Here is a 19437-nt window from a genome sequence, read left to right as displayed (position 1 = left end):
TTAATTAATGCGTTATTTATAAAAGTTACACAAAATGCTCTCAAATAATGTGTTAATTTTTTCTTCTAAAATATCACTGTGGCAGAGTAGACACAATTTTTCCTTTAGAGTGGAGTCATTGACTTTGTAAATGGTAAATATCAGTGTTATGATAACATAATATATTCTATGTGAATATACAGCGTACAAAGTTTTAGCATTGAAGTGCAATTTGATTTGCATGGAAAAATAACCTGAGCTTTTATTGGGAACTATGAGAGTTTCAGGATGACCGACACGGAGCATCCCCATGTTGTTGTGGTTGCTCATTGTTACACATACCACAGTCATGCATATATGCCACAGTCTCTGAGGAGAGTGAGACACTGTTGTCTAAGCCTGACATTACTCTAAGCAGTATGCATGATTTCATGTCTACAATGTTATTTTTCACTGTGGTCATCAGAATAACTTTGTTTTAAGTAATGATTTTTATTTACATTTTTTTTCTGGTCTACGTGGGAAAATTATGTGGTAAATATGTGAATCTGTGGCTCAGTGCGTCAGAGATGAACATTTTAAAAGCAGCGGCAGATTCAAATTCGCCAACCTGATGGGGTCTTTAAGATGTGATGGGGCTTGATTATTCAAGGCCTTGTTTGTGAGGAGAAGGATTTTAAATTTAATTCTGGATTTAATGGGTAGCCAATGAAAAGAAGCCAATATAGGAAAAATGTGCTCTCTCTTTCTAGTCCCGGTCAGTACTGTTGCTTCAGATTCTGGATTGACTGAAGGTTTTTTTAGGGAGTTTTTTAGGACATTCTGATAATAATAAAAAAAATTACAGTAGTCCAGCCTAGAAGTAATAAACTAGTTTTTCAGCATCACTCTGAGACGGGATGTTTTTGTAATTTTAGAGATATTGTGCAAATGGAAGAAAGCAGTCATACATAGTTCTGTAATATGTGCATTGAAGGACATATCATGGTCAAGAATGACTCGGTTTTATCAGAATTTAGAAGCGGTCTCTGCTGCAACTTCTCTGCCTGTTCTGGTCTCCTCTGTGCCTTTCTCATTTTTTTTTCTTTTGTGAAAAGGCTTTAGCTGAACTGATAACTAAGGGTGTTATAGGCTGGCCTCCCTACTTCCCATTATGAATCCTATTGAGCATATTTGGGGCAGTGTTGCATTTTAATGCCTCTTAGCATCATTAGTCACTAGGTCAACCTGCTCTGCAACAAAGCTGGTGGAATCCCAGATATTTTTCATTGAATGCTGTTTGTCAATCTCCCATCAATCAACACAGGCAGTTGGGTTGGAGCTGCCGGAGAGAGTGTCTCCTGTGAGATTGTTGGGTGGTCAGAGATGGGAGAGTTTCAGATGTGACTTGGCATCCAGGCTCGAGCCATGGATGACCAGGGTTGGTCAATTAAATGCCATTTTGAAATATTCTGTCAGTTAACAGTTTGATGGATGACCCTGCAAATATGTCATCAGGTCGTTATAAATTAAATGCATACAGATCTGTGTCAGAGGCAGCCCTGTTAGTGTGGCTGTGGTGGATCAGTATTTTTTGATAGCTTGTGGTTAACACCAACACCAGGGCTGGGCCATATCATACTGTTCACGGTAATACCGGTATAATGTTGGGCAACGATAAGACAATGAAGTATCGCAATAGAATATGGGTAAAACGCGCCTTTGTTTTCATACGCACATGGTGGAAAAAGCATGGCGGCGACGGAGAATGAGAAGGGCGAAAGCGGATCGTTGAATGAAACGGATGAACCAGAATTGGTTTGTGAAAATGCTGCAACTTCAGTGGTGTGGAACTGGTTTAGCTTTTGTCCGTCAGATACACAACAAAGCACTATTTTTGGTAGAGCATATATCGTGATAAATATTTTTGGTCATATCGCCCTGCTCTAACCAACACAACACTTTAATTATTAAAAAAAAAAAGTAATTTAAAAAAGTTAATAGTTTGTCCAGGTAGCTGTCTCTGCTAATCATAGTATAAACCCATCCAGTACTGTGCCTGGACTTCCCTCCTATAAAACAATGTTATTGTTATACGTACAGTATGTACTGCTGTCTTCCCTAAGAAAAGACATTGTCTCGATGCACCATACGGTGCTCAAAAACCTCTGTGTGTGCTTTTTACCATTGAAGGTGCCTTTCCAGATCTGCCAGTTTTATAGACACAAATAGACTGAGTGTTAATAACAAGAAGCATCAATGTGTTCCCAAACCATTTAAAATTTTCATTGGTCTTATGACAGAGCAGTTTTTTTCCACTTTGCCTCGGTCCATTTTAAATGAGTTTCGGCCTCAAGAATACTTTGGCGATTCTGGATCATATGGCTTCTTCTTTCCATGACAGTGCTTCAAATTGTGGATGGCATGGCAAACTGTGGTTAGACAGAGTGATTTCCTGAGCTGTTGCAGTGATTATCGTCACAGAATCATTTCTGTTATTAACGCAGTGGGTCTTGGTCCCCAAAGATCACGGACATTCAATACTGATTTTTCTGCATTATCCCTCCAGGATTTTATCCAGATTTTCGGACTTTTTGTCTTTTATTCCCCTCGGGGGTGGAGCACAATGTTCCGAGGACTCTGACCAGTGGCCACGTTCATCTAAACCCTGTGCCACACCGGTGACAGCTCAGTTTCTCACTGTGAGGCATATTGAGATAAGACAATTATAAGAATTTTGAATTGGTGCCTAATGACTAGTTTGCCGATCTGTTAGTTTGACCTTTGCCTGGTCTTGCTGAGTGTGAAATGTAACCGAAATGCTGAGTATAGCATTTTTGAGAAATTCTTTCTGGACTTGTTCCTGAAGGAACTTGTTGGGTATGTCATTGACTGCCAAAATATAAAATGAACTCATTTATAGTAGAGAGGGATGCATAAAATGTGTAGTGTAACCGCTACAGCTAAATAAGCACATTTTAATATTCCTTTCAGGGACATTAAACGTTGAAATGCCACAGGACTTCCTGTCACTGTCTGCCATGCTCCAGTGCAGTATTGTGTAACAGTTATAACTGCTGCCGACTCACCACCTAAGAATTATAATGGTAGATTCACACCCACTTATGGCTTTCTCGGGATTTTCAAAACACCTCTGGAATGCTCCTGTTCTAGAATGGGGGTGGCTGTAGCTCAGGTGGTAGAGCGGTCACCTACTCACAGGAAGGTTGGTGGTTCGATTCCAGGCGCCTCCAGTCTACATGCCAAATATCCTTGGGCAAAATACTAACCCCATGTTGCCCTCCAATGCATCCATTGGAGTGTGAATGCGAGTGAATGCTAGATAGAAGCACTAAAAACCTTAGATAAAGTGCTTGTGTGAATGGGTATGATTGGGTGAATGCACAAGTTGTATAAAGCGCTTTGAGTGCTCAGTGAGAGTAGAAAAGCGCTATTTTAGAATCAGTCCATTTACCAATTCTGACTCAGATATGTACTCCCCCCCCCCCCCCCCCCCTTAAAGCCAAGAATATTTCAAGTTTTCAGTTTGATAGTGGTGGTGTGACAAATGGAGGAGATACCACATGGTCTTGAGTCCCCACTGTCACCTTAGTGGCAAAAAAAAATCACATTAATTCACACCACCCTGTAAATAGTAGGAGGTGGAGGAGTGGAATTTGGACTAGACTTGTTTAGAGGTTAGTGTTTTCATTATGGCAGTTAATAAGGCAGCCCTGCCTTACATTTGAAATCTAACTGCACTGGTGCAGCCTGTAAAGACTGTTTAGTTTTTACATTAGACGGTTGTATGTTCTCAAAATAAGGGATAAGTGTGACACTGGATTAATGTGTGAGGGTGTTGTCATGATTTGAAATTGTTTTTCTGTGTCCTGTGCATGCAGATGATGAGGTTGACCTACAACAGAGCACAAAAGGAGGTGAGGAAGGCAGCTCTGGTGGAGGAACGCCTCCAGCTAAACGCAAAGGCAAGTTTCCCAAAATGGGAAATATCTTCAAGCCCTGGAAATGGAGGAAGAAGAAGCCAAGTGACAAGTTCACAGAAACATCCATAGGTATCCTTACTACAGGATTTTGTCGCGTTTGCATGTTGTGTAAATCATTACATCGTGCTTAATGTATGTGTTTTTACTTTTTGTTTTAGTTTTGGAGAGGAAGATTTCAGTTAGGAAAAGCCGCCAAGAGTTAATAGCAAAAGGCGTTCTAAAGGACGACCCAGAGAACGGTAGGTAGACCTGTAATACGCATTCTGTGGCTGAACTGGATCCAACTTTAATGACACTTGTTTCACTGTTTTGACAGAGAGTAATGAAGTGAACCACTCCAAAGCTCCACCAGTTAAAAATGGTCACCCTGTGCCAATGGATGTGGACAGGTTCTCAGAAGCGGGGGTGCGAGTGTCTCGAGGGGAGTCGGACATTAAGGTGAATTCCAGGCTACCCCAACTAGATGAACGTCGTAACCGAGTGCCGTCTGACGCTTCTCGAAGTAACCGGGCACCGCTGGATGTGGACACTCATGCACGGCTCGCTGTTGATGTAGACAAACGAAGCCGTCTGCCATCAGATATTGATAAGAAAGGAGGAACTCTACCTCGAGGGTCTCAACAAGATGATAGATACCGTAGAGATGAGAGAAGAGACGGCAGAGATGAAAAGAAGGACAGGGAAGAAAGAGATAGGCGAGAGGAAAGAGAAAGGGATGGTGGAGTTGACCGGAGAGAAGATAGAGACTACAGAGAAAGGCGAGAATGGAGGGATGAAAGGACAGATAGAGACAGAGAACGGCGGGACCGGGACGAGGACAAGAGGCGGGACCGGGACGAGGACAAGAGGCGGGACCGGGACGAGGACAAGAGGCGGGACCGCGACGAGGACAAGAGGCGGGACCGCGACGAGGACAAGAGGCGGGACCGGGACGAGGACAAGAGGCGGGACCGCGACGAGGACAAGAGGCGGGACCGGGAGGACCTTGAAAGGAGGGATCGGGATGAGAGGGAGCGTCGAGTCCGCGAAGAGAAGGACAGGAAAGACAGAGATGAAAGAGAACGACGAGAGCGGGATGAGAGGGACAAGAGGGATAGGGACGACAGGGAAAGGAGAGACAGGGATGAAAGAGAACGCCGCGAGCGGGAGGACAGAGAAAATAGGAAGCGTGATGAAAGAGAAAAAAGGGATGACAGAGACAGAAGAGAAGAGAGGGATCGGCGTCCCGAGAGAGACTGGCGAGAGAACAAAGATGACAGGGACAGAGAAAACCACGAGAGGAAAGATGCTCGAGTAGAGAGGGAGGACAAACGGGATAACTGGGCCAAAAGAAACGAGAGAGAGAGGCCAGGACCCCAGCGGTCTGTGGACAACTTTCAGCCTATCATCAGGCCTGCCTCTGAGATTGACTTGAGGCCTCCTCTCCAGAAGAGCTCCTCAGAGGAAAGCAAGAAAGTTCGCCCTGCGTCAGAGTCTGACCGAAGGAGCACCCTGCCCAGATACGCAGCCCCTGCAGAGTTCAGAGAACGATCAGGTGAGGTCTCTCTCTCAGAAGCCTTTAGTGATACCCAAGTTGTTTGATCTGCTTTTTGATAACTCACTGAAGGAAACTTGAAAAAGTGCATTTTGGACAAACTGAAAGTTCGTCTATATCACCATTTGGTTTAGGTGGCTGGCCAGAACATGTTACAGTAAACGGATGGTTTCCTTTTAACCTGCTTTTTGATACCAGTCTCATCTTTCAGCTTCCTTTTGTGTCAAAATATATTTCTTACATACTCACCAAATGTTAATTGGACCTTCTACTTGCTCAAGGAATGAAAACCACAATTCAACACAAAATATACTAAGGTGTGGTTTGCAGGTTTAATTTCAACCTTTTGTCATGTTATGAGCAACATGGCCATTTTTGACAATTGCGATTTCATGAAAATGTGACGGCACTGATGTGCTTGAGCTTTCTGTGTCAAGTAAAGAGCAGTCACCCTGGACATGAGCCAGCACACAGTGATCTGATCATGAAAGGTTTACCCACAATGCACCTTTTGAAGTTGTCTGCAGTGAATTATCAAAAATACATCCTGAAATTGTGCAGTTTTGCAGTACAGATGCTCAGCTTTCTGATGAAGTCTTGCCTGCCTTTTTTTTTTTAAATATACTAAAGTTATTGTACAAAAGACAGCTGATTCACGTTGTAGGCACTGATTTTTTTTAATTAACTGTTTTTAATTGAATAACCCCTGTTGGCCTGTGAGTGAGTAGTTGTTGGGAGCGCAGTAGTGTGTGTAGCACATGTCTGGATTTCACAAGCCGCAAGTTTCCCATATTGTGTAAGAACAATGATTTTGCTTCACCCAGCCTTATTTCATCTTAAACAACTTTTTGCTTCTGCATCAGTGTAGTGGCACTTCCAGAGCCACTGTATCTGCATTTCATGTAGGGAAAAGGAGTTACTTACTAAGCTTGTAGTGACTTAAATGTTTCAAGTGGACTAATACCAAGGCAGTTTATTGTAATCTAAGCATTTTTGTCTAAAGTTAAATTATCTGTTGGTTGATATTTTGTTATCGACCAACAGATACGATGGCAATTCAAATTTGCTGTCGTATCTGTTGTTTACCTGTTTAGTTGATGAAACCAATTTGAATCTGCGATGTAATTTCTTGTGTCTGTGCCTGTTTTCTTAATCAGTGGATGCTTAGCTATGATGAAACCGCTGCTAATCAGTGTCCTGATGGTGTTGCAAAGGCATTTTTAGTAAATGACTAAACCTTCATTTTGATGGGCTAATGAAGATGAACCGGTAAATGCTGAGCTTGGATACATGAATCTAGGTGAACACGAAAAGCGGGAAAACAAATCATTAAGACCCCTCTGTGCATCTTTGATCCTCCTCCTTGTCTGCTGTGTGTGATTTTTACATCATGTGATTCACGTTGCCTCTCATCCTCTAATAATTGCAGAACCTTGATCCGAGTTGCCCTCCCTCTGGTTAAGCTCTATTATTTTATAAGCCTGACTCGGGCATCAGCTTCTCCTTCAGCGTTCCCTTTCATGTTTCCTGTTTATGCAGCAGCATTTTGTGTTTATGCAGCACCTCATTGTGACCTTGTCTTTAATGTGTGTGTGTGTGTGTGTGTGTGTGTGTGTGTGTGTGTGTGTGTGTGTGTGTTTACCCCCTCTGTAGAGTCCGCTGGTGTCCGCTTCACCCCTGACACTCCTCCAACACAGGACTCACAGCAGTTGCCTCTCCCACCCAAACAAGCTTTGCTCCCCCCCAAGTTCCTTGCTAGTCCTATCTATGAGTCCACCAGGAGTCCGACCCCCTCCTCGTCTTCATCCTCTTCGTCTTCCTCTTCCTCCTCCTCTGCTGCTGTATCTATAGCCAAACCCCCAAGGACGGTGTCCCTAATTATAGATGACGCTTCCCGACCTTCCCTCATTGCTGCTTCCTCAACTGACTCTGACACACCGCCCCCCATTCCTCCCCATGCCAAACAACCTCCTGTCCCCCCACCCAAACCCACCAACCGCAACAGCAACCCTGCACTGCTTGGTGAGTTTGTTGCCTGCTTCTGCAGTTTTACATTGTTTGTTTTTACAGGATTCATCAAACAAAATCCCAAAATGGTCTTTTTAGGAGCAAGTACAAAGACAACAGAGGGAAGATGTTTCGGTTTTATAGAAAAAGAGGCTATTAAATGACATTTCAATGCTGGGTTTAAATTGTCGCTGACTGTAGTAGTGGTAATTCTGGTGGAAAAATAGAATAATGGAAAAATTTTCTAATAGAAAAGCAGGTGCAGGTGGACATTGTTCTTTAGGTCACAGGTCAAACTCTGGAGATCAGTGAGTGTTTCCCCTGTTGTTTATGGGAAAGGTATGTTATACATGACCAGATAAGTCTTTCTACAGACTTCAGCAAATACATGGTGCTGGACAGTTTTAGTTACTTGGAATAGGACAGGGCCCAAGTCTGTTTTGTTTTTTTGCTGTTAGAAAGGAAATGTTTGCAAAGTCTTTGTTTAATTCATCATATTTACATGGAACATTAGGTAAATACTATTTACCATAGTAAAGGCTCTGCCTTCATAGAACCGATCTGTCATTAAAGTCATTATTACAACTGTAGTTCACGTTAAAATAGATGCTGTGAAAAAGACCTTGTTCAGTGACTTGTATATGAATAACAGCGTGACTATGACTCTGTTTCATATTTAGATCTTGCAGGTTTGATTATTAGAGAAGTCAAAGACATTGTGATTCTAACTGAAAGAATTGAATAGAATAATCCTTTAATTGTCCCACAAGGAGAAATTTGGTTGTAACAGCAGCAGAATAAAAGCACATATTCAAACAGAACAGAAACATACACAACTTTTACAGAAGAAAATATTTACATCATGGAAAATAGTTACAATAACAGAGTACTGTACAGTTATTAAGATTAAGTATAGGTATTTTTTTTATATATGTATAAACTGAGAAAAGTAATGTGCAAGTAAAAATAGTCCATAGAAAATAGTCCATATAAGTAGATGGAAGTGCTTTTTTCCCCTTTCTTTCTGTTTTGGTCCTTACAGAAAAGGTTAGCTAAGCACTTATCCAGGCCAGCCTAGAACCAAACATCTTGCTGCAACAGAGAGCTACAAATAAGGAAAACTGTCCTTATCACATGCTCATCCAAACACTGACTGTTGTTTGTCAAGGTCATTGTTGTTGCCAGCTTGACTTTGACATTCAAGATCACACAAACACAAAACAATGCCTGATCAGTGATCTGCATACAGTCATGAACAGACATGTTAGTTAACTCAATTATTCCTTTACATCTTTAGTTGTTGTTCTGAGCTGCTTGTCTGAGGTCACAGATCAGCTTTGTGCTTCATCCCACTTATAAGAGAATGACCACAGAACTAAGTTGTCTCCATTTATAGACATATTTCAATTGGCTGAATGTAGACTGATGACTTCAACCTTTTCCAGCTAATTTCTCTCTTTGATGAGGCATGCTTTACATCAGCAGATGATTGTTGTTAATGTATTTTCTAAGTCAGAGCAGCTCTAACCCAAACCTCCATGTTTGCTAAACCCTTACTACAGTCAGCTTTTGTTATTGGCCAAAGGGCTCACATAGTTCAGAATCAGAAAGACTTCATTTGTCCCCAAGGGGCAATTAAGATAGTTCACGTAGTGATATATGCAATTAAAAATAAATTGTGACTTAGATACAAGTGTTTCAGACCTCATTAAAAGTATTAAAAGCCCACAGTAGTAGAATTGCTCTTTAGTGGATTTGAAGTTGTAAATGTGCTGCTTTTACTTCACCATTTGAACATGATGTAATCCTGATATACAGAACATACGTACTTGTTCACGGATGTCACTGATGTGTGTGCTTTCCAGTATGTCACCAGTTGTGAAGTTTCGGTGTTTCTGCCACTCTCAGTCGAGGAGACACGCACGAGCTTGCTCCTTTTATGCAGCATTAGTAATATTGCACCGCAAGGCAGATTTATGGGGGGAAAAAAAGGATTGGCTTTTAGTATTTATCTCTTTGTCCCAGCATGCCACAGCTGCTCCTGTGTCCAGCACTGTATCTGAAACTTGCTGATTCTCTGTGGCAGTGACACATTCCACTGCCTTTTGTCAAGCGTTGCACGTTACTGCAGTATATGATTGTGATAAAGAAAAGGTCTCATCTTCTGTTTTCAGTTTTCATTTCTGTTCCCTCTATGATGCTTTGTTCCTACTTTTTAAGGCTGTGTTATATTAAAAACTATGCTGTGTGATGCGTAAATCATTTAATGACCAATATTGTGCATTTGAGACTGATATTTACATTTGGGGTTTTAATTTAGACCTGCAATAAAAAGGCTAAAGAAGGCCGATGATGATGATGATGATGATAATAATATTATTATTGAGTCCAGCTGATATGTATATGTGATTGTAGCTGCTGCTGATGGGCCAGCCAAAATGAGAAAAAACATCATTTCCCTGTGATTTAATTCCCTGAACTGTCAGGAATGTCTACCACACCACACTTTAGTGGTTTTTGGTTTTTTTAATGCAATGAGGAAAGTGCTTATCTTTTGCTCTGAGATATTTTTCCACAGAAGTTGTTTACTGTGTAATGATGGATGTACACTCTGCTTCTGGCAAAGTAAAGCCAAGAAACCATTATCTGAACCCCCTCCCCCTCGTATTCATCTCCCAACTTGGAATGTAAACCCAGCCCTATCCCTGACATCTCCACTCATTTTTGCCAGCTTCCACGTTGAACAGGGGCTCTAAGGTCAGACAGCCTTGTTACTGGACCAGCTGGAGACGCCAGAGTGAGCTCGGCCTCTACTTTTCTCTACCCTTGTACCTGCGTCACAGGGCTGGCCAGTGCTGCTCAGGTACCCAGAGGGGCGCCACAATCCCGGTCTGTTGTAGTAAAGCCTGGAGAGAGGTGGAATAGAGCCACAAATTTCATACAACAGGGAATACCTCACCTTCATTTAACCCCAGACCTCCATCGCATGTGTTTTTGTAGCGGTTGGAGCTGTTTTTTAGCTCAGCTAATGTATGGCAAAAAAACTCTGCATGGAAATGTGGTGGGCATTTAATTCTCAAAATGCTCTAAGCGTGTTCATCACACTGGAATGTTCATTAAAAGCCTGCTGATACAGCTAATACCTGTGTTACCCTCCACTGACTCAGCAGCCAGCTCTGAATTAACAGGAACATCTCTCCCTCACTTTGCTTTTTGTTCATTTTTGTTAATAAAACTAACCATACTCATTTACAGACTGAATGTGCGTCTTCACCTGCTCATGATAGGTTGTATATGTTGTCATCATGCTTTATAACAGGTACTGATTTGTTGTTGATTCTCTTTTTAACAGCAGAGCTTTCACAGGCTGGCTCTGGTGTAGGTGTTGTCCCGGTACCAACCAAACGCTCTCCGCCAACCCCACCAAAGAGGACAACCCCTGTCATCAAGCACCTTTCTGTGGATCCTTCTCCTCCCAGTCAGACCCCAGAGTCTGCCACCCGTGAGCCCTCCCCTGCCCCTGTTCTGGTGCCCCCTGCTGTCCTGAAAGGAAATAACACAGAGAAGACAAATGGAGCAGTTCCTGAGACCTCCACTGAGCCTCTGCTTTTACCGCCCTCCCACATACCTCCATCTCCCCCCAGGGTTCAGTCGCTCCAGCCACCCAGCATCCCCTCCACAGGTCCCATCCCCACGACGCAAATTAACCCGCCGAGCCCAACCACCGAGCCACCCAGCCAGCCTCCACTCCTCCCTCTACATGTTCGCATCTCTAGGGCTCTGGCCAGTCCCGGTGCAGCTCAGCCAAACCCAGACGGTTCCCATAGAGCCCACTCACTGCTGTTTGAGGTACCACCAGCGATCCCCACAGAAGTGGGGGGTAACTCACGGCACTCTCTCCCCATCACCATCGAACCACTTAGGCTGTAAGTGCTCCATATGCTTCACATTATGCACTCATTATATAGTGACCAACACTGGGTAGGCACAGGTTTTATTTTTATTTATCTATTTGGAATATGCAGATGCATAACAAATCAAGAGGCACATTTGGCTTTATTTTGGAAACATAGCTTCATGACAGAATAGTTTGATGTGGGTTAATGTGCTTAAACCACATCATAATAATAAAACTGTTCAAAGTTTGAATGAGCTGCTGCAAACATAGTGTGTGGCTAAACTGTTATATCAAAATTAAACACCTTTGTACCGATTTGTATAGAAGACTCAAACAGATGTTGTTTGATAGAGGCAAACAACCTCTGTTTTATTGCCTCAGCTGCGTACCAGGGATGGGCATTTCAAGCAGAAGTAGTTTTCAAATTCACAGCGAATATTTTATAATAGCACCCCACCCAATTGCTGCAATGTGCGGATTTGTGACAGGGTGGGCTTATTGCTCTTTAACAGCTGCTGTGTTCCTTCACAGGCCAGAAGACGATGACTTTGACATTGAAGAGGAGATGCGCAAACTTACCCCTAAGCCGTCCAACCAGCCGGAGCTGGAGCCCCGCAGCAGGAGAGGTTTGATTGGAGACCCCAGAGTGTCCGTCATCCCTGAGGGTGGAGGCCCTGGAGACAGCGAGGAGGAGTCGGACTCAGATGGCCCCATCCTGTACAGAGAAGACGAAGAAAGTGATGAAGACGAGGAAGGCCCTCCAAGTAAGTTCCACTTGTAAAGTGACATTTAAAAATCCCACTTATCTTTAAGTACATTAAGATGAATAGAAAATAGTTTTCACCTCAGCTCACAGCCAAATTAGTGTCTCTCATTTCAGGAAATTGTTGTTTTCAATAAAAGCAAAGGATGTGATATGTAATACTTAAAATATCAGTGTAATGGGCAATACTTCCTAAAGCACTATGACATCTTAAAGCTGACAGGTTCATGGTTTCAATGTTCCTCAAGCATAATAACTGAAAACATTCAAAGTGATGGAAGACTGTGGGTCTCCTAATTTACATACAGTTTCTTTCCTAGTGATGCTCTGTTCTTTTGGAAAAAAATGTCTCACTTTGTAGATTTGTCTGGACACCACCTGCCAGAGGTCTAAAGGGCTGTTCATTATTTTTACTTTCTACGGGCAACAACAATTGTAAAGACATCAAGACTTTGAAAAATCATAAGAAGAAAGTGTACATGAAGCAAAATCTCTTTTTTTTTTTCCTTTAATATTCTCTTCTGAATGCTTTGCTTTGCACACCGTTTATTCTAGTGGTCTTCAAGGACTTTTTACATACACGGAGCTGTGATTGGCTGCTTTGCTTTCACTCTGCGTTCTAACTCACCACACCAGCACAGTTTCCTGCTTTAAAAATAATGATGATCTCATTAAGGTCAAACCAGCTATTAAATGTGGTTAGATGTTTCCTTGAATTCTGAATAAATTTTCCACGGCTTCTCCATCTATCCACTGTGTTAACCACACACGGTTACCATCCAGTTATTTTTTTCCTCTTTAAAAAAAATAAGCTGCAACTATAACCAGAATTCCCGCATTCTTACTCATTAGTCCATATTTCTAGTTGTCAGATGTCCTGAGGTGTCTCTGCTGCTTTTGCTTTTCCTCTAAAGACAGCTTCAACCTTGACTGTATTTGAGGAAACATGAAGAAGTTACTGGATTTTTCTTCATGTCTTACAGTACAGATGGACCAATAACAGTTTTCTTCGCTGATTCAGATTTCTTTTGTCTTTCTTTTTTGGGGTGGAAATCATAGTTTTGTCGATTCAGATTTTCTTTCTAAGAACTTTGACTGACAGAATGTTAAAAAAAAAATATATATATATATATATATATATATATATATATATATATATATATATATATATATATATATATATATATATATATATATATATATATATATATATATTTTGACAATAAAAAAATATGATTAATTGTAAAAACTGAAAAAATCATCTGTTGCTTGCAGAGATTTCCAGCATGTTCATAAATTCACCAGGTAATTGGAAATGGATCCTTTTATCTGGTCTCCATAATTTTCCTTGAAACTGCTTTGATCCTTTTGCTTCTCACACCGAGGATACTGGCTCTGAGCTCTTACTAACTTTAGCTTTAAGCACTTGGTCTTTATTAGCTTCTTTGAAATGTCCATGTTCAGCTGTGTAAAGATGATTCAGGTGTAGGCATGTTGTTGTTGTTGTTGTTGGATGTATAAACATGCCTCTTGTGTGTAACAGGTGGGCTTGCGAGTCGAGTGAAGAGGAAGGACACGCTGGCGCTGAAACTGGAGCGACAAGAGCGAGAGAAGGAGAATCAGGATAACAATGATGGCATGAGCTGGAACAATAAGGAGCAGTGGGAGGAACTGAGGAACAAGATCGGGACCACACTGACACGGTAAAGGTTTTTAGGCACCGAGAGTAAAGTTAAGACAGTTTTGGGGAAAAAATGGGGCCTGAATAGTTTTATTTTTTAGTTGGCTTCACATTAACATGCAGCAAACTCAAAAAAGTAGAGTGAGATCGATATCTGCAGCACTTCACTTTCTTCTTCAATACACACCCTCTCTCACTTTCCTGTCTACTCTTCACTATTTATCTAATGAAGCCAAAGGAAAAACATGCTCCGTCTGAAATATTGTCTTCCCTCAGGCGGCTGAGTCAGAGACCCACAGCAAAAGAGCTGGAGCAGAGGAACATCCTTCCAGGTGAGCCTATTCCTCCATTTATTGCTCTCTCCATCCTTCACGTCTCCATTCAGCTGTGTGTTTACTCGCATCTCATTCGTCGGCGCTGTAATGTTAAGAAGCCCACTTTCTATTTTCTCATCTTTGAAATCAATAGAGAGCATTAGTCATTCACTCATTTGTAAAATGTTTTTCCTTTTTGCCTCAGGCACCACGGGTGTCACTAAACACACAGCAGTCTGGACATTATTGGGTCTGAGGGCACTTCATTACAAGTTTGTGTGTGACTTGAATAAATACACCAGTGCACGTTAGAGAACCTGAATCAGTTATTTATCCAATGTTCCTTTAGTCTCTTCAACTCGGCATGTCTGCTTGGTGTCCATATTGATGTTGAGTCTAAATTACTCATTGCCTTCCAGACATGGCAGCAAACACGTGCGATTAATGAGTCACGGCCACTACATTTACTATATCAAGTCCATGTGTCTCATGGTCAGTCACCAGGCAGCTCTGTCAGTGCTGCTGCTTTGCTTTAGTTAAGAGACTGTCGGAGGTATTCAAATTCAGGCCTCACAGCAGATACTGAACTTATTAAGGACCTCGGGTTGCTGCCACATGTGATGGAAATAAATTAAATTCTGATTTGTATTTATGTTTTTTCCCCCTCTGTTTACTTCACAAAAATAACATTTTGCGTTCAGTTCAGATGAAAATGTAGATGGAGCACTGCTGTCCTGTCTGTTATTAGCCCATCATTCTGTGGTTGATGCCTTCTCCTGTGTAGTTCCTGAATTTCTGGGCTGCAGTACAAATTTGAACAAGCTTACCAAGGACTGTGTACAAATCCCCACTCTTTGTTAAGAATTTTATACAATCTGTCCTCGTTATCCAGAATCTGTGCGGTGGGAGAGAAATCGCATGCAGTAGTGAAGTAACTGAAACGTGTGCAGTATAGCTGCACAGCACAATTCCAGAAGCTGTACACAGTGTGTTATTCCTTTTAACCATTAACCTGAAATCAAAGTGATGGACTTTCAACTGCTGGTGCTGGAAAACCAATGTTCTGTAACCGGCATACATACTGATATTTGTTGATTTATTAAAAAAAAAAAAAAAAAAAAAAAATTTCAGACAAACGAAACAAACTGAGATATTTATGAGTCCTTAACTATGATAAGATGATACTGCAGTTTAAAATAATCTGCTCTTATTGTCACAAGTTTACAAGTAAATACTTGTTTCCACTCTGCTCGGATCAGAGGCCTGTACTATGAAGCAACTTCAGTATTCCTAGGGTATCGTTTTGTTATCTAGATTCACTCACTCTTATGTTGGCGAGCTGCAGCACTCACAGGAGTCCTGTCCTGTGGAAGACGAGCTATAGGATCCGTGAAAGATTGGTCAGATGCTACCATCACCACGGCTTCGTGTGAACGTGTAGGGGAAAACCTGGGTTAACTCTGAGAGTTCATACCTCTGTGTGACTGCTTGTCCTGATCACCACTGTTAGCTTAAATGAACCCAGAGAGTGGAACGATGCCCGGAGCCTAGTGAACTCAGTACAGGCCCAAACCTGTGGTGGTTGTTCCCAACAGGGATGTTGTAGAGTGAGTGCCCTCTGATGGACAAACTGAGGTCAGCCGCTACCCTCAAGTATTTTAACACTTCTATATTTTTTGCCTGAATTACCAAATATATAACCCAGGTTTCTGAAAATAAGAAACCATTGCTTACACAAGAACGGAAAGTTCAAAACTATGAGGAGCAGATTATCTGTGGTAGATCACTGATGCAGCATCACTGTGATGCTGAGTGGGATTCCAGGTTTAATACTTCTCAGAATCTGTCAGCAAGTTTTCAAGGATTCATTCTGCCCCGCTGCAGCTCGCTTGTCCTCAGATGACTCTACGGAACTGATGCTCCTCAGCGTGCTAAAAACAATGCAGTGCCTTGTGCAGAGCGAGGCAGTGATTAAAGATTCCAGTGAGGGCAGCGTGCCGACAGCAGCTCAGGTGAAATCTATCTGTAGCGTTTCCCTCTCTCATGGAATGTGTTCTCCTCCCCACAGCCAAGAACGAAGTGGACCGACGGCTGGAGAGAAGCGAGATCAAGCGGAGGCTCACCAGAAAGGTTAGGATACAATAAAGTGACTTTATCTTTAATGTGAGAGCTTGTTTTTGTTGCTGCTGCTGTTGTGAACAAGAAACTGACAGCAGCCTTGTCCATTCTACCATCAGCTGTCTCAGAGACCCACAGTGGCCGAGCTTCAAGCCAGGAAGATCCTGCGTTTCCATGAGTACGTTGAAAGCACCCACGCTGAGGACTACGATCGCAGAGCAGACAAGCCGTGGACGAAGCTAACACCTGCTGATAAGGTGAGAGACTTCACCTTCTAACGCATCTGATGCCTCTCTTTATCGTAACAGGCCTCCTGTGGTTTGGAGCTTCTCAGCAGTGGGTAGCTTAAACATTGCAAGTATTTTACCACTCTGAGGATTTGCATTCCAAGCAGATTTGGTATCAAAGAAGGATCCCTGGAATGCAGCACAGGTACTGCATAATGGCTGGGTTTAGACTTACCAGGTGAATTACCGAGCCAAGTGAAGCTCATTAAATGTGTAGGAACCGAGAAAAATGCATGTTAGGGAGAGAGGGGAAACTGGAATATGGCATGATATAAAATACAGATTGAGTTTGTTCGAAAAGTGTGTGTGTGTGTGTTGTTTGTGGAGCATTAAGAGTTGAGGAATCATCAAAATACATGAAGCTTTGATCCGTTGCTGCCTTTCTTCTCCTGTGATTTACTGTAAACGGATAAAAGCCGTTCCCACTGAAGCACTCTCTCTTTCATGTCTCCTCCTCTTCTCAGGCTGCTATCCGCAAGGAGCTCAACGAATTCAAGAGTTCAGAGATGGAGGTCCACGAAGAGAGCAGGATCTATACCCGGTCAGGCTCATATATAGCTCTCATTAAACATTCATCCCAGCTGTTTTTCAGCTTTATTCAGCACATCAATTCTTTATGTGCTATTTTTGAGTGTAGCGTCTAGACTGACCTCTTGACTTTTCCTCTCTCTTTCCTCCAGGTTTCATCGGCCTTAGTTCTCCGTGCCGACCAGTATAGCACTTAAACTGGGGGGAACGAGGCGGTACAAACCCCCACCTCCCCCTTCTCACTGCGAACTGAATATGTGGTCCCCTTTGGTCCATTTTATGTATGTATATCTTTTTTAAAATCCATGCCTGCTAACCTGCTGAAGACAGCGTCACTAAATGGAACAAGGACTTAAGGAGCCACACATCTGTTCACCCACAGTGAGGTCTAAGGCAGATCTGACACTGTGGAATTCAGGAAAGGAGGAGTTTGTCGGTGCATCCATGTTGGAGGCGCACGGTGCCAACACTAAAAAGGTGCAAACATCCCCGTTGTATTGGGGACTCAGACACTGACCTTGAAGGGGGTAAATCTCTTCCCGATGCCTTGCCTTCATGAATATATTCTCCCTTTCTTCCAGAACAGAAAGACTGTGCACACAAAGCAGTTCATATTAGCACTGTTGATGGTACCACTAAACTGACTAGTTTAAAAACTGTTTATTTGAGTGTACCCAAAGGTGCCACACAGCACCTGCCTTACTACTGAAATCATCAAACACCTAAAATAATGAAAGGCTCAGACAAAATGTGAAAGACTTATTTACAACTGAGTCGTCACTTTGTTTGAATCAACAACATACTGATACTCACTGACAGTGACACATAATATCCTAACGTGTGCATTTTACTGTACTTTGCTGATCATGTAGTTGATTCTCATGGGACATATCCCTAGATCATTTTTTTAATAAGGCACCTTATGTTCCTTAATCAGGTATATAGAAAACTATAAAGTTTTTGAACCTCTAATTAAACTATGTTTATAACTGAATTATTCACAGCATGAAAATGTACATATTTTTATTTTCCTGGCTGTTTTATGGTACTTTGTATATGCCATAGGTGGCTGCTATTGTATAGATCAATTGTGTAGATTTGATTTACTTTGTATTGTAAACTACTGACATGCAACACTGACATGTTTTAATTCTAAAGTATTTCTCAGATATTATCTCCTAGTAGTAATGGTACTTTTTTTTTTTTTTTTTGATACAGAGACCATTAAACTGTTTTCCAACAACACTGAATAACTGTACAATCCGCTCAGAAAATAAAATGTGATTTGTCATGCAGTCCAGTGAGATTATTTAAGTCTCTTCATGCCTCTATCTGCTGATGACATGGATGCAAATAAAGCAGAAATGTGTGAATGGGAGGGATATAGCCTTTTAAAATGACCAGATGAGGGCAGTGTTATAAAGATGTGGTATATAAATAAGTCACCACTATCTGAGCCTAAAGACAACAGACAGTTAAGCCATGATTAGAATATTTTCTTCCCTCCAAGTAGTGGATCTGTCTTTAGAAAAGTGCAGCTGATGTCTCTTTGACAAAACACAATTATTTGTCTCTCTAACCCGTGATAACACCTGTGATAGCAGTTTGTAGTAAATGGACAGTCACAGTAGAGGCTCTATTCTACAGTAGAAATACTGAGTGATTGTCAGAATGAACTGACACAGTGAAAATCTCTTGTTTCCAACAAAAACAGCAGTATATCCTACTTAACAGTAAAATGTTTTCATGTACACAGGATACACTGATCAGACATAACATTATGACAGGTGAAGTGAATTACACTGATTTTCTCTTCATCATGGCACCTGTTAGTGGGTGGAATATATTAGGGAGGAAGTGATGTGCTAGAAACAGGAAAAATGAGCAGGCGTAAGGATTTTGGCGAGTTTGACATGGGCCAAGCTGTGTGACATCACAGTTTATTGTGTATGGAGCTGCAGACCTTTCAACACCGAAAGCACCGACATTGGGCATGTTTACATCAGAACTGGACCATGGAGCAATGGAAGAAGGTGCCCTGGTCTGATTAATCATGTTTTCTTGTAAGTGGATGGCCAGGTCCATGTGTATCCCTTACCGATGGAAAACCTGGCACCAGGATACACTATGGGAAGAAGGCAAGCCGGCAGTGTGATGCTTTGAGCAATGTTCTGCTTGGGTCCCGCCATCCATGTTGATGTTGCTTTGATATAGGTGATACAGTATTATGAGGTCTTTAAGGTAAGATGGGGCCTGATTATTCAAGACTTTGTATGTGAGGAGAAGGATTTTAATTTAACAGGGAGCAAATGAAGAGAAGCCAATATGGGAGGAACATGCCCTCT

General features: G+C 41.9%; 1 protein-coding gene across 9 annotated transcripts in view; it reads left to right on the top strand.

The window, feature by feature from the left end:
- phactr4a (phosphatase and actin regulator 4a) overlaps positions 1 to 18383 on the top strand; it is a 32816-nt gene extending 14433 nt beyond the window's left edge. For 3 of the 9 annotated variants that reach the window (XM_084919281.1, XM_084919280.1, XM_084919278.1), the window contains 13 exons: positions 3861 to 4031; positions 4121 to 4201; positions 4279 to 5496; positions 7150 to 7518; positions 10235 to 10366; positions 10856 to 11429; positions 11933 to 12165; positions 13708 to 13867; positions 14122 to 14177; positions 16228 to 16289; positions 16397 to 16534; positions 17029 to 17105; positions 17245 to 18383. In XM_084919281.1, coding sequence (XP_084775407.1) covers positions 3861 to 4031; positions 4121 to 4201; positions 4279 to 5496; positions 7150 to 7518; positions 10235 to 10366; positions 10856 to 11429; positions 11933 to 12165; positions 13708 to 13867; positions 14122 to 14177; positions 16228 to 16289; positions 16397 to 16534; positions 17029 to 17105; positions 17245 to 17260 — 3287 coding nt within the window. In that variant the 3' untranslated portion in view covers positions 17261 to 18383. The remainder of the gene's footprint in view (positions 1 to 3860; positions 4032 to 4120; positions 4202 to 4278; positions 5497 to 7149; positions 7519 to 10234; positions 10367 to 10855; positions 11430 to 11932; positions 12166 to 13707; positions 13868 to 14121; positions 14178 to 16227; positions 16290 to 16396; positions 16535 to 17028; positions 17106 to 17244) is intronic. The other 6 variants (XM_084919279.1, XM_084919284.1, XM_084919283.1 and 3 more) reach the window with 6 other exon arrangements.
- The last annotated feature ends 1054 nt before the right edge of the window (positions 18384 to 19437 follow it).

Source organism: Perissodus microlepis, chromosome 22 (genome assembly GCF_051167445.1).
Source record: "Perissodus microlepis isolate ML-2025 ecotype Zambia chromosome 22, ASM5116744v1, whole genome shotgun sequence".
Classification (NCBI taxonomy): Eukaryota; Metazoa; Chordata; class Actinopteri; order Cichliformes; family Cichlidae; genus Perissodus; species Perissodus microlepis.
The sequence above is the reverse complement of the archived record's forward strand: the minus strand, read 5'-3'. Positions and strand labels throughout refer to the sequence as shown.